The 12,847-nt window shown below is 41.3% G+C and overlaps 2 protein-coding genes across 14 annotated transcripts in view; one reads left to right on the top strand and one right to left on the bottom strand.

The window, feature by feature from the left end:
- Positions 1 to 3,758, bottom strand: part of LOC130392841 (sushi, von Willebrand factor type A, EGF and pentraxin domain-containing protein 1-like) — a 137,366-nt gene extending 133,608 nt beyond the window's left edge. For 11 of the 12 annotated variants that reach the window (XM_056603330.1, XM_056603337.1, XM_056603333.1 and 8 more), the window contains exons 1-6: positions 3,600 to 3,758; positions 2,819 to 3,004; positions 2,546 to 2,651; positions 2,317 to 2,393; positions 702 to 884; positions 387 to 560 (exon numbers count right to left, since the gene is read on the bottom strand). In XM_056603330.1, coding sequence (XP_056459305.1) covers positions 387 to 560; positions 702 to 884; positions 2,317 to 2,393; positions 2,546 to 2,651; positions 2,819 to 3,004; positions 3,600 to 3,714 — 841 coding nt within the window. In that variant the 5' untranslated portion in view covers positions 3,715 to 3,758. The remainder of the gene's footprint in view (positions 1 to 386; positions 561 to 701; positions 885 to 2,316; positions 2,394 to 2,545; positions 2,652 to 2,818; positions 3,005 to 3,599) is intronic. The other variant, XM_056603339.1, reaches the window with a different exon arrangement.
- A 39-nt stretch (positions 3,759 to 3,797) lies between these two features.
- LOC130392843 (zinc finger MYM-type protein 5-like) lies at positions 3,798 to 12,354 on the top strand. Of its 2 annotated transcripts, none has more exons than XM_056603342.1 (2): positions 3,798 to 8,178; positions 8,287 to 12,354. In XM_056603342.1, the coding sequence occupies exon 2, from the start codon at positions 8,993 to 8,995 to the stop codon at positions 10,055 to 10,057; it is 1,065 nt and encodes a 354-aa protein (XP_056459317.1). In that variant the 5' UTR covers positions 3,798 to 8,178; positions 8,287 to 8,992; the 3' UTR covers positions 10,058 to 12,354. The 2 variants fall into 2 exon arrangements, with proteins under 2 accessions (XP_056459317.1, XP_056459316.1); XM_056603341.1 differs by having other exon boundaries at positions 3,798 to 8,166.
- The last annotated feature ends 493 nt before the right edge of the window (positions 12,355 to 12,847 follow it).

Here is a 12,847-nt window from a genome sequence, read left to right on the forward strand (position 1 = left end):
ATGTATGTATATGTATATATATATGTATGTATATGTATATATGTATGTATATATGTATGTATATATGTATGTATATGTATATATACGTGTATAGATATATATGTAGATATATATGTATATATATGTATATAAATATATATATATATGTGTATAGATATATATATATATGTATATGTGTATATATATATGTATATATGCATGTTTTAATTCATTGGTGAAATGCTCCATGAGTGTCTGTTCTGGTAGACTTGACTGCACATGCCTTACTATTAGAGATTTTAGATCTTAGACCACTCCCAGGGGGGCTTTGTTTCACGATCGCTCTCAAAAACAGTTATGGCACTTTACAAAATAATGACTTTTTTTAAAAGAGTTGAAACGCTCACTTTCACAAAGAGGTGTTTGGCTCCATCCAGCTCTCTTGCGTATGTTTAGACATTGTGGTCGTCTTCCTGAGGGTGAATATCCAGGGTTGCAAGTAATTGTCAGATGCTGACCTTCTGCATACTCAGTATTATGTGCTCTACCATTGGCAATGTCCGGCACTTTACATTTCACTTCTGTGAACGATCAAATGCAGACAAAAGTTGTTTTTTCCAACTTTCCAGAATTAAAAAAAGCTTAATAATTGAAGATGCAGAATGAACAATAATAAATCAGAATTTTCCAACAACAAGAAACTAGAAGACTGGCTACAATACCATCACATGTTGGTGGTCCTTCATTCCACTGGCCATTTCCTTCACAGCGAATATGTAACGGCCCATAGAGAGCCAATAATCTGTTTCTGCAGCCAAACTGAAGCACATTTCCGTAGGAGGACTGTAACCTGTTACCCGTCACGAGAACATTTTCATCAACGGTAATATCTGGACACTTAATGGCTGTAAAAGGACAAAAAGAACATGACAATTGTTTTTTGTTATTAATAACCTGAAAATAAACACAATAACCATGAAATAAAGATAAATACTGAGCTACCTGATATTTAATGTATTCATGCTATGCCATCATTTGTCATTCCCACAATGTGACATATCTGCCTCTTACTGAAATGTTTCCTGAGATACACTGGGGACTGGGACAAAGCCATACCCCCTTACATACATCAACTCCTGAAAGCCTTATGATGGGGTTCAGCCAAGTGTGCTGCACCCATTGTTATTTATCGAGGTTGGCAGAAAGACAGGCTAAGACAATACCAAGGATCATAAGGCCCTGATGAGTGCATATCTGATTAAGGAAGGAGATAAAGAGATAACAAGATAAAGTTGGCTAGGATGAGCTCTCTCAGACTGCACCGCGGCACTCCCCCCCTGTAGAAGAATCTCTGAGGCCATCTTCGAAATAAATCATTCTTACAACGCATTATGATTTTTTCTTTTGCTACCAATACGTAAAATTCACTTCAAAGTCAAGTTCCCGGTTGCCTGTGTTTCTCTGCCCAAGAGCGCTGATCCGCTCATGCATGATTGGACATCGTTTGGTGGGAGGTTCTTAGGGCATGTGGAAGCTTAATCTTGCAAACTGCTGCTTTAATCTTTTAACATCGTAATTATATTTACTAACTACTATAACATCCTCCCCCCAGCACTGGTCCATTCATTTTGTGTATGGAAAAGGCTTTCAATGGAATGGAGGCCTGACTCGTTCCACAAGACTACCTCAGACCATAACCTTCTCCAATACGATCTGTTAAAATTGAGCAAGAAATTATGCCAGCTACAAAACAGTCAGTTGGGCCTCCCTGCATCAAAACCAGGAGCATTTAAGCTTTTTTATCTATTAAGCATTGATGCATTCTCTCTGGTTACCTCTCTTCTCTTATTAAGCTTTGATCTGGGTCCTATCAGACATGCAGCCAAGACTGGATCACACTAGCCTGGTGGGACCATCCGGGTCTTGTTAGATAAGATTCTGTATCTCTCTGATGATCACTGGCCTCGCGTCCCTTGAAAGCCTTTTCCAAAAATGTCGGAATTGGCAAGAGTGAAGAGAGTAACCATGTCACTCTGATTGGCTGTATCTTTTTATTTATTTTTTACCAACATTAGGGGGTGCCTATATTTGGCAATCAATTGCTGCCCAACCAAGGCCAGATTGATGTTCATTGGGAAACGCAAACTTAAGGCTGTAGTATCAAGCTAGTCAATATATGTGTATATATACTGTGAACTGTAGTTGTTTTCAATGATAAACCGTTCAATATTTTATCCTTGTAAAATGTATTATCGTAGTCTGTTCCTTCCTGCACCTTTGAAAATGACACCTATTTCTCAATGGGCTACCAAAAATACATCTTGGCTTGGTTCTTACCTTCACAAGTAGGTGTGTTCCCACTCCAACCCTGGTCCAAGCATCTGCGGTAGGGGTTCCGGCTGACCATTATGTAGCTAAGAAGAAACACAGGGAACACAATAACAACATGTAAATTGGAACCTTTATTTTTTGAGCGATCAGATTGCAAAATATATTTTGTTTGCTTGTTAAACACGGAGAACAATAAAGAAAATGAATTCCATGAATGAAAATGAACGGTTGATACCCTTCGTGGCATTTATATTGCACTTGAGATGGAAACACAAAATCTGTGCCTGAAACCAGCGTGAAGTCTGCATTCAGGGACTCGCCAGGATGACCACATGATTTGGCTGGAAGAAATGCATTTTTGTAGCATAGTAAAATGACAGACATGAATCATTGCAAAAGGTTGAAAAGGACTCAGAGCTGAATTTGTCTGTGTGAAGATATTACCTAGTTGTAGCATTGAAACATAGTAAATATACAGTATACACAACAAAAACAAAGATTAACTTACCTGTACATTTATCACCAAGGACTTTGGTCCAAACGCCACCACTGCATTTTATTTTGAAGAATCCATTAAACCCGTGTTTGCAGGGAACTATGATCTGCTTTTCATTAGAATAAGTTTCCTCCATACCCACAATGTCAATATTTAAATTAGATATTTGGCCATTGTTGAAATTGCTGATGTTACAATCTATATGGGAAGTAAGCTGGGTTAGTAAACTGAGGCTTTTATCAGGCATCATCATTATCATACGATACAGACGTTGGTTGGGTAACGGATACAAATTTTCCTTTGTTATGAAAACTATGCATGCAGCATAGTTAAATTAATGTAGGCTAATGATTATTGGGATTGGTACAGATTGTCATGGACATAGCCTTAACTATAGGTATGCTCTACTGAAACAAACAGTCTAGGATAATAATAAATAACTGTTCAACTAACTTAACATTAAATTGACCCCATAGAGCTCCAATGTGACTGCTAGGCAGTAAATTGTATGTATTATGCTACTGATTAACTATCCGAAAACATTTGGATCGTAACGGCTTACAAATATATATTTTCATACAAAAAAAAGGAAAGAGCCTCAAACGCCTACATGATTAAAACAATTATAATTTTGGCTGCGCTATTTTTAAATATCATATGTGTTGTCTATATAATTATCAAGCTTCACTGATTTTACAGGAAGCAGAATCGCAAATAAACCGCAACAGAAACATTACGACAATTACGATCTAGATATCTGTGATTAGGTAGTGTTCTCTGGAAGTGTTATTACCTTGGCCTGTCACTACTGTAAATGAGACCATCCATATTAAAATAACACACCATTTAGATAATCCGTGCATTTTGTCGGCATTCACAAAACAACTTACAAACAGGACCATTACCATCTAGAGGAGGATAGCCCAAGTCCGTTCCTCTTAAACTGCTGTCAGAGGGCAATGCAGAGAGACAGGTGGTGGTGGTACGGGAGTGGGGGGGGGGGACAGAAAAAACAAATATATGAGATAACAAAGCTTACTAAATAGACTACCCATTTGATTTTATGCAACAACAACCCAGAGCCAAAATAACAATTGTGCCATTTTAGTCACTTTCCTTGATGGTAGTGTTTTGATTTCAATGTTTTATGACAGCTAATGAAAATACCTTTGTTTCATCATTGAGCTTTCTGTAAATTATGTAGTATTTGCTGAAAGATGGATGCCTATTCCCATCAAGGAAAAGTTTGTGTGTTTTATCGCCAGGTAATCATTTACACTGATCAATAAAGCAAACAAGCTGTCTCTCTCAACGCCAAAGATTTTAGGAAATCAGGACCCAGGCATGAAGCAAAGAAGACAATCCTTGATATGTTTATCCGTGTTAACCTCCAAGGCAATGAAGAGTTTGTGGGTGTTGTTGGGAGGAAGTGTTGGTGGTAGGCACTTACTGGTCACTTGAACATAAAGGAATGTACTCTAATCTCTGCTCCCCTTGTACGAATCAATGTGTTGATGTGTTCAGTTCATGTGTTCAGCGCGCGCACACACACACACCAGGGGCGCAGATGGGATTTTTGAACTGGGGGGGGGCCAAGTTGTCAGCAAATGATTTCAACTCAATAAGTTATTTTTGTGTAATTTGGTCTTTAACTAGCGCTCAAGTAGTTATTTTCGTAATAGCCTATGGGCCAATGGTTTCCAATAAAAAGGCATTGGAGAATTCTTATTTGAAATCATGGATAAACAGTGAACATTGTTAACAAATGGCCTACTTGATAGCCATATATGATGAAACTGTTATTGGTCTGGAATGCCAATCACCCACAAAAACTTCATGCCTTATGCAAAATGTTTTATTTAAACATTTGTGTATACACTCAGAAGTGTTAACAACATATTTACATAAATGAAAAGAAATCCAAATAAATTTACTTTCTAAGCAGACTCACTGAAGGACCCAATAACATCTCTCCTCCTTTCATAACCCTGAGCACACCTCTGGGCAATTTCTTTTCTGTCCAGTCTGTCAAGCCTCTCTTGGTGAATATGCCACACAGCAATGCCATTGAGTCTTTTGCGTCATGTTTGATTGCAACCATGCCTTCAATCTGCGTAACCCACTGAAACTGCGCTCCGCCTCAGCAGATGATATGGGCACCACCATCAATAATCTCTAGCTAGCTACAGAGAATGAAAAGGTATTAATATGCTCGCACTAGGTAGCTATCTAAAGAGAATGACAAGGTATTAATATATAGGCCAGAGCAGAGGCGGATTGGCTGTCGGGACGATCGGGAGATTTTGGAGGAGGAGGATTCTCCTGGTGGCTATTAGTGCCCCACTCCACCCCTGGGCCAGAGCCAGGCACACTCAAAATGTATTTAGGAATTTTCTAGTTAAAATAAGATTATACATAAAAATGAAAAAACATTCAAGCTATTCACCTACGGCCTAAAAATACTTTTATTTTACATTTTTTACTTGGAGCTCGGAAATTCCGACATTCATGCACGACTGGAATGCACCATTAGTCGTAGCATTACTGCATCATTGGCGGCTGGTAGTTTTTAAAGTGAGGGAGGAAGGACTGCGCGCTTGGTTGCCATTATGCCAGGATGCAAAGCCCAATTTTCAAATCAGGCCTTGTTACGTAGGTGGGTTGGCTCATCATTGTTATCGTGTTCCGTTCAATGTAAACATCAGGTTGGTATAGGTAGTTATTTTGTATGAGGAATTTAATCCCTTTTCTTTTCCCCCCCTCTGCTCAGGTACCCCCGCCCCTCCCTGTAGAGTATCCTGCAGGCCCAGTGGTGACAACAGCTGAGGGCAATTACAATCAAAAGGGGCGGGTGGATAAAGCCTGTGCTCTCCCACACCACTTGGCTCTAAGCCACGGTTGATACTGGTTGTGGTGGGGGCAACCCATTCTAGGGTCTATCCTACAGAGAATGGAGTCCCACAAGGGAGTGTGTGCAGTCCATTACTCTTTAGTGTTATGATTAATGACATTTTCTCAGAGGTTGATGCTAGTCTTGGAAGGTCTCTGTATGCAGATGATGGGGCGTTGTGGGTTAAAGGCCGTAATGGTACGTTTGCTGAAAAGAAGCTACAGGCAGCTGTAAGCACAGTAGAGAAATGGGGTAATAAGTGGGGCTTCCGTTTCTCAGTTGAGAAGACTCAAATTATGTTTTTCCAGGAAGGGGGAAAATCCAACCTTACGAATCGTACTCTATGGACAAATGGTAAAGCAAGTACAAGTTATTCGGTTTCTGGGAGTCTGGATGGATAGTAAGCTGACCTTTGGAGAGCATATCCAGAGAGGAGTGATGAGATGCAAAAAGGCAATCAATGTAATGAGGTGCTTAGCTGGAAGTAGCTGGGGCGCCAGTATGAAATCTCTTAAGCAAATGTACATTGCCATAATCAGATCAGCATTAGACTATGCGTGTATTGCATATGGTTCAGCTGCAAAGTCACATCTTACCAAATGTGATGTAATACAGGCACAGGCCATCCGGCTGTGTTGTGGGGCATTCAAGACTTCATCAGTTGCAGCTCTACAGGTGGAGGTTGGAGAGTTACCATTATATTTGAGGCGCATGCAGTTGTCCATGGTATACTGGACTAATTTGCAAGGACACAAACAAGATCATCCAACCAAATCAGTTCTAGAGCCATGCTGGGAGCATGGCCGTACAAAGCTAAATAGTTTTGGATGGGTAGGAGATAGCTCTGCCAGGGAGTTAGGGATATCCAATCTAACACATAGCTGTACAGTACCACTACCAGCAACTCCCCCGTGGCTTTTCCCCATGCCTACAGTAGATCTTGAAATTATTAAGAAATCAAAACAATGTAATGAATTTGGAGGGATGAATAGTTTGATACAACAGTATATAAGTGATAAGTATAACGGTCAATTCAAATTTTACAGACGGGTCAAAAGATCCAGACACAGGTAGGACAGGGGCAGCAGTACACATACCACAGTTTAATGTATCAATTATCAAAAGAACGTCAGATCATTTAGCAGTATTCACAGTTGAGCTGTTAGCCATTTTATTGGCTCTCTGGTGGATAGAAGAGGGAAGGTCAAGTAGATGCATCATTTGCTCAGACTCAATGGCAGCTCTAATCAGCATTTCAAGTGGCAAATCTACCTGTAGGCCTGATCTAGTTTATGAGGTTCTTCAGAGTTTGTTTAAAATAGAAAGAATGCAAATAACGGTGGGCTTTTTATGGGTCCCATCCCATGCTGCAGTAGAAGGCAATGAGGTTGTCGACATGTTGGCAAAAAAGGCACTGAAACAGGATATACAGCTGGGTGTTCCATTAAGTAAATCTGAAGTTAAAACAATAATTAAATCAGAAATCAACAAGGTGTGGCAAGAACAATGGGATAGGGAAAATAAGGGTCGGTTCCTGCATAGAATCCAGAGGCAGGTGTTAACAAGGAGACAGGGCTGCTGGAACAGAAGATGTGAGGTTATCATCACAAGACTACGCATAGGGCACACATGTCTTAACCACAGTATGAACATCATAGGCAAACATGAAACAGGGGTCTGCCCAAAATGTAATGGAAGAGAAACAGTGGAGCATGTTTTACTACAATGCGAAGCGTACAATTTGGAGAGAAGGGAGCTGTTGAAAAATGTTAAAACTTTGGGTCAAACAAGCTTGACCTTAGAGGGTTTACTCTCCTTTTCCTCACTGAGACCACCAGCATGGAAACATGGATTGAGTTATCTAAAAGCAACAGGTTTATTTGACAGATTATAATTTAATCTGTTGTTGTCTATCTATATGATTTTGTTTATTTACTTTTGTTCTTTTGCATAGCTTATAACGTATAACCTCCATCGAAGCTCTAAAACAAACAGTAGGTGGCGGTAATGCACCATATTGGTTTGCCAACCGCCAAATAAACTCAAAAGAAGAAGAAGAAGATACTGGTTGTATCGTGTTTGGGCGCTATGCCATTGATGTGGACACTACCGGTCGCATTTGTAGGCTTTCATGCCATTGTTTGTAGGCTCTTTAGCCTTCATTATGTTGTCTTGCTGGTCTTGCCAGGCAAGTTAGATTTCCCTGGTGATAGTCATTTGCTTGTGTGGTACTAGTTTGTATTATCAAGCTGAGTGGGTTATTGTTTAGTGCTTGTTTGTCTTACTGTTGTTCCTGTTTTGTTCTCCCTTTCCCTTATCCCTTTCCAGTCAATGAATATTATTATTCACTTTAGAAAACGTGTTTGCTTTGGATCCTTTCTACTACCGGGACCTGTGCTTTGGCACCTGCTGTACGGGCTGAGGTCACGCCAGCCCTAGTCAGTGTATGCTGTGTACATTTATAGTTTAGGTAAATACATTGGTATGTGACATGGGGGCTCGTGCCTTTGGACGGTAGGTTGTAAATTCGTTTTCTATTTGTATTATGTTTTTTATTAATTGTGTCATGTTCTCTTTGGTCGCCGCATAGGTAAAGGGTGGATCGCCTGGTTGATTAGGGGAGGGGGGGCGACGCGCTGTGTACCCCGGTGGAGCGAGCAATGAACCCGGTAAGCAGCTGAATATGGAAGTGGCCCTCATCCCACTAGGAGTAGTTAGTGCTCTTTGGCAAGGCCGGATTAACCATTAGGGCAACTGGGCACTTGCCCAGGGCCCGTGACATCAAAGGGGCCCTTGACAACGTTGTTGACAAATATCACGTTATGAACGCAGTCCTTACTTTCCTTGATGTGAGCACTTTATTGCAACTCGTTCGATCAAAATATAAAAAAAACTCTGTTTGTGTATTCTAGAAGCGGCAAAAACAGTGTTTGTGTAGTCTGAAAACATTGTTTGTGTAGTCTAGTCAGCCTGCACAAATGCCGCTGAGGCTGGAGACAGTGTCGGCGCTAAGGGGGGGCATTTGGGGGCCGTGCCCCCCCTAGCGGTCATTAATGCCCCTCCTGCCACAGGTCATTATTTTATTTATTTTCCCGATAATGACCGGCGTTCTATACATTATCCCTTATATTACACGGGTCTTCTTAATGCTGTGGAAATCGCAAGGTCCAGTTTTAGAACGCGGCAATTTAACCATTTATCTTCAGCCAATCACAGCACAGAACAACTTGTACGTCACGGCCTTACTCTCCCGGTATCGTAGATGAGCGTTGTATGGGGAGAAGCAGTGTAGCAAGATGGAGAAGCAGTTGAGCGGGAGTGCTAAAAGAAAATTGAAACGAAAAAAAGAATTGAAGTTAGCCGACAATTTGAAACACGTACCAAAGATAGCCAAATTTTTCTCTCCAAATCAGTGCCCTGTGAGAAAAGGCGATGAAAACGATAAAATCCCTCTTTCACCTGTGGTGGCTGTGGAAACGCCTACCGTTAACGTTAGTGGTGCTAGCACTAGCCGTCAGGCTCCCACCAGTGTGGAAGCTAGCACCGAGCAATGGGACGACAGCCAACTGAGCAAAGAACAAGAGGATGAACAGCCTCCACATCACAACAAACATGATGAAAGTCCAACTGAAGGAGCTGAGACAGCAGGTAGCTCCAGCCCCTGCACCACCTTCACACTACCGTCAGATCCGGCACTTTGGGGACCCCTGACAGAGACGCTGAGGGAGGAAGCCATCCACAGAGGACCCGCTGCCTTCCACAACCGGGCAAGCAGGTACCCAGCATCAGTGAGGGAGTCTGGGCTTGGGTGTCGAACCCGCTCTCTCACGAATGACTTATTTAATTGCCGTCTCCAGAACAATGAAGACGTCCCGAGGGAATGGCTACTTTATTCGCCATCTACTGGCTCTGTCTATTGTCATGCATGCAAACTCCTGTCACCCCAAACCCAAAAACACGCCTTCATCAGTGGATTTAGCGATTGGAAACACTCTGAGAGGATCGGGGACCATGAAAGAAGTTTTGAACACAGACGGAATATGTTGTCTCTAATACAGAGATCCCAAGTCGGTTGCCGAGTGGATGCTGCACTTGTCCGACAATGTGAGGCAGAACATCGGTACTGGACCGAGGTACTCAGGCGTGTGGTTACTGTCATCAAGTTTTTGGCAGCTAGGGGGTTAGCATTCAGAGGCGACAACGAACTGTTGGGCTCAGTGCATAATGGGAATTATCTTGGGACATTGGAAGTCATTGCACATTTCGACCCATTTTTAAAAGAACACCTTGCAAAACATGGCAACAAGGGGAAAGGTAAGCCATCATATATTTCTTCCACTGTGTGTGATGAATTTATATGAATTTAATTTATTAATGGGTGACAAAGCAAAGCAAGTCATTGCAGATGAAATAAAGCAGGCGAAATATTTCTCTGTTATCGTCGATTCCACCCCAGATCTTTCGCATGTGGATCAGCTGACCTTTGTTTTCCGATTCGTTAACGCAAGTGGGAAAGTAGTGGAAAGGTTCATTGGATTTGAGCCCATCCACAGCCACACAGGCCTTAGTTTAGCGGAGACTGTAATTAGCATGGTGCGAAACCTTGGCCTGGACATGGCGAACTGTCGTGGTCAAAGTTATGATAATGCTAGCAACATGTCAGGCAAGTATAACGGACTCCAAGCTCACTTAAAAAAAGTTAACCCACTAATCCACTATACACCGTGTGCCGCCCACTCATTAAACCTTGTTGGTGTTAATACCATTGAAGACTGTAGTGCAGATGTCATCTCTTTTTTGACCTTCTACAGTCTCTTTATGCATTTTGCAGTGCTTCAACTCATCGCTGGAATACAGTTTTTAAAAACGACTTTAGCATTAGCCATACTTTAAAATCCCTCTGCGGTACGAGGTGGAGCTGTAGAGCAGACTCTACGAAAGCTCTTTGCCGAAATTACAGGGCAATTCGAGATTCATTGGCCAAAATATCATCTGACAGTGTCGAAAAAGAGCGATGCAAACGTGAAGCTTCTGCGCTGGTTGCGAAGCTTGATACACTTGAAAGTGTTCTGATGACCATGGTGTGGGACAGAATACTAGGCAGATTTTAAGCAACCAGTGACAAAATCCAAACGAGAGACCTAGATTTAGCAACTGCTGTGCGGCTTTTACAGTCACTGCTCTGCTATGTTGTCAAGTTACGAGACCAGTTTGCAGAGCTGGAAGAATCAGCACGATCTGTCAGTGCTACACAGGATTATCAATATGACATTTCACGGAGGCGAAAAAGGAAGAGATTTGCTGACGAGAGGGACAACGATGAGGAGGTCGTCTTTAGTAATGGCAGTCTAAAATTCAAAGTGGACACATATTATGTGATAATTGACAAACTCACTGCTTGCCTAACCAAACGGATCGGTGCCTACACAGATGTGTGTGAGCTCTTTGGCGTCTTATTTGACAGGGACTATGTTGAGCGTGATGTGCGCGACCGAGCTGCTAGGCTGACATCCACATATCCTACAGACCTAGATGCGTCCTTAGCAGACGAGCTCATGCAGTTCACACACTTTGTGCCGAGTGAGACTTCCCCTGTTAAAATATTGCAGATTCTTGAAACAAATGGCCTTAAAACAACATTCCCAAATATATATGTTGCACTTAAAATGTTTTTAACTCTGCCCGTCTCAAATTGTGAGGGTGAGAGGTCGTTTTCTGTTTTAAAACGAGTTAAATATGCATTAAGAACCACTATGACACAGGCAAGACTTTCTGCCCTTTCTTTACTGTCCATAGAAAATGAAGTTGTTGAGGGAATTGATTTTGAAGATATTGTGCACCAGTTTGCATATTTGAAGTCTAGAAGGAAGGCCACTGAGTAATCTTCTATGGAGAACATAATTAACTGTATGTGTTGATGTGAGAAGTTTTAAAAGCTAAGATAGGTCATTAGGCCTAATCATTTAATTGTTTGTTTCTTCATGAGTTCAGTGTTGAAAAATGGACAGTTGTGAGGCATTACTTGTTTGAGTTAGTAATATGTGTTTTAATGTGAGTAAATAATTAGGCTAATATGTGTATATGAATTGATATGATATATATGTGTATATGAATTGATATAATGTATATGTATATGAATTGATATAATATATATATATGTATATGAATTGATATAATATGTGTGTATGAATTCTAGTGTGTTAATTGTTACTGCTGGAATTGGTTATTGGTTGGAATGGTTACTGGAATTAATAAGTGTGTGTTAATGAGAGAAGTTTTAAAAGTAAAGATAGGTCATTAGGCCTCATAATTGTTTGTGTAGTCATGAGTTCAGTCTTTAAGGGAGGCCAGTTGTAAGGTCCATTTGTTTAAATAAAATAATAAGGATATATTAGTGAAGTAATCAACATCAAATGTTGAATTGTGATACAATAAACATGATCTTGACTTTGAAATTACATGCAACAGTGTAGCCAATGGTTTATTTTTACTAAAAACACACTAATTGCCTGCTTCATGGCTGGTGATAATTTCACATTTTTGCATTTTTAAAATGTTCTATGGTTTTAAGTTAAGGCCTACCTAGCTGTTTGCTGTCAAGACAATTGAAACATTCAATAAGTACTCATCAAGCCACCAAGTTCTGATGATAGCGACTTTACGATTGTTTGGCGGCGGCGGGGGGGGGGGGGGCCCTTGAGCCTTGTTGCCCAGGGCACAGAAAATTGTTAATCCGGCCCTGCTCTTTGGGAAGATCAGGATAACCAGGTGATCATAGTTAGTTGGTTAGGGACTAACTGTTTATTTATTTTGTTAGTTGTAGATGTGGTTGATTAGTTGTGGCTATGTCTAATTTTGATTTAGACGCGTTTGTGGCGGAGCCCACGTTAGAAAATTTTGAAAGCTGCAGAAAAGCAGACTTACGCCTGATCGCCGGACATTATGACCTCTCTATTCCCAGTGCATTAGGGAAGGCTGAGTACAAGGCAGCTCTGCTGTCTGCGTTGATCAGACAGCAAATACTCAGCTTGCCTACGTCCCAGGTGCTTCCGGAGGATGACGTCCCACTCTTGGGAGGAGCCGGTGACGGGGGTGAGGCTGGGAGCGACACTGACAGTAAACATGGCAACGTGGGTCTCGACCCGAGGGGT

The sequence above is a fragment of the Gadus chalcogrammus genome, chromosome 12 (assembly GCF_026213295.1).
Source record: "Gadus chalcogrammus isolate NIFS_2021 chromosome 12, NIFS_Gcha_1.0, whole genome shotgun sequence".
Classification (NCBI taxonomy): Eukaryota; Metazoa; Chordata; class Actinopteri; order Gadiformes; family Gadidae; genus Gadus; species Gadus chalcogrammus.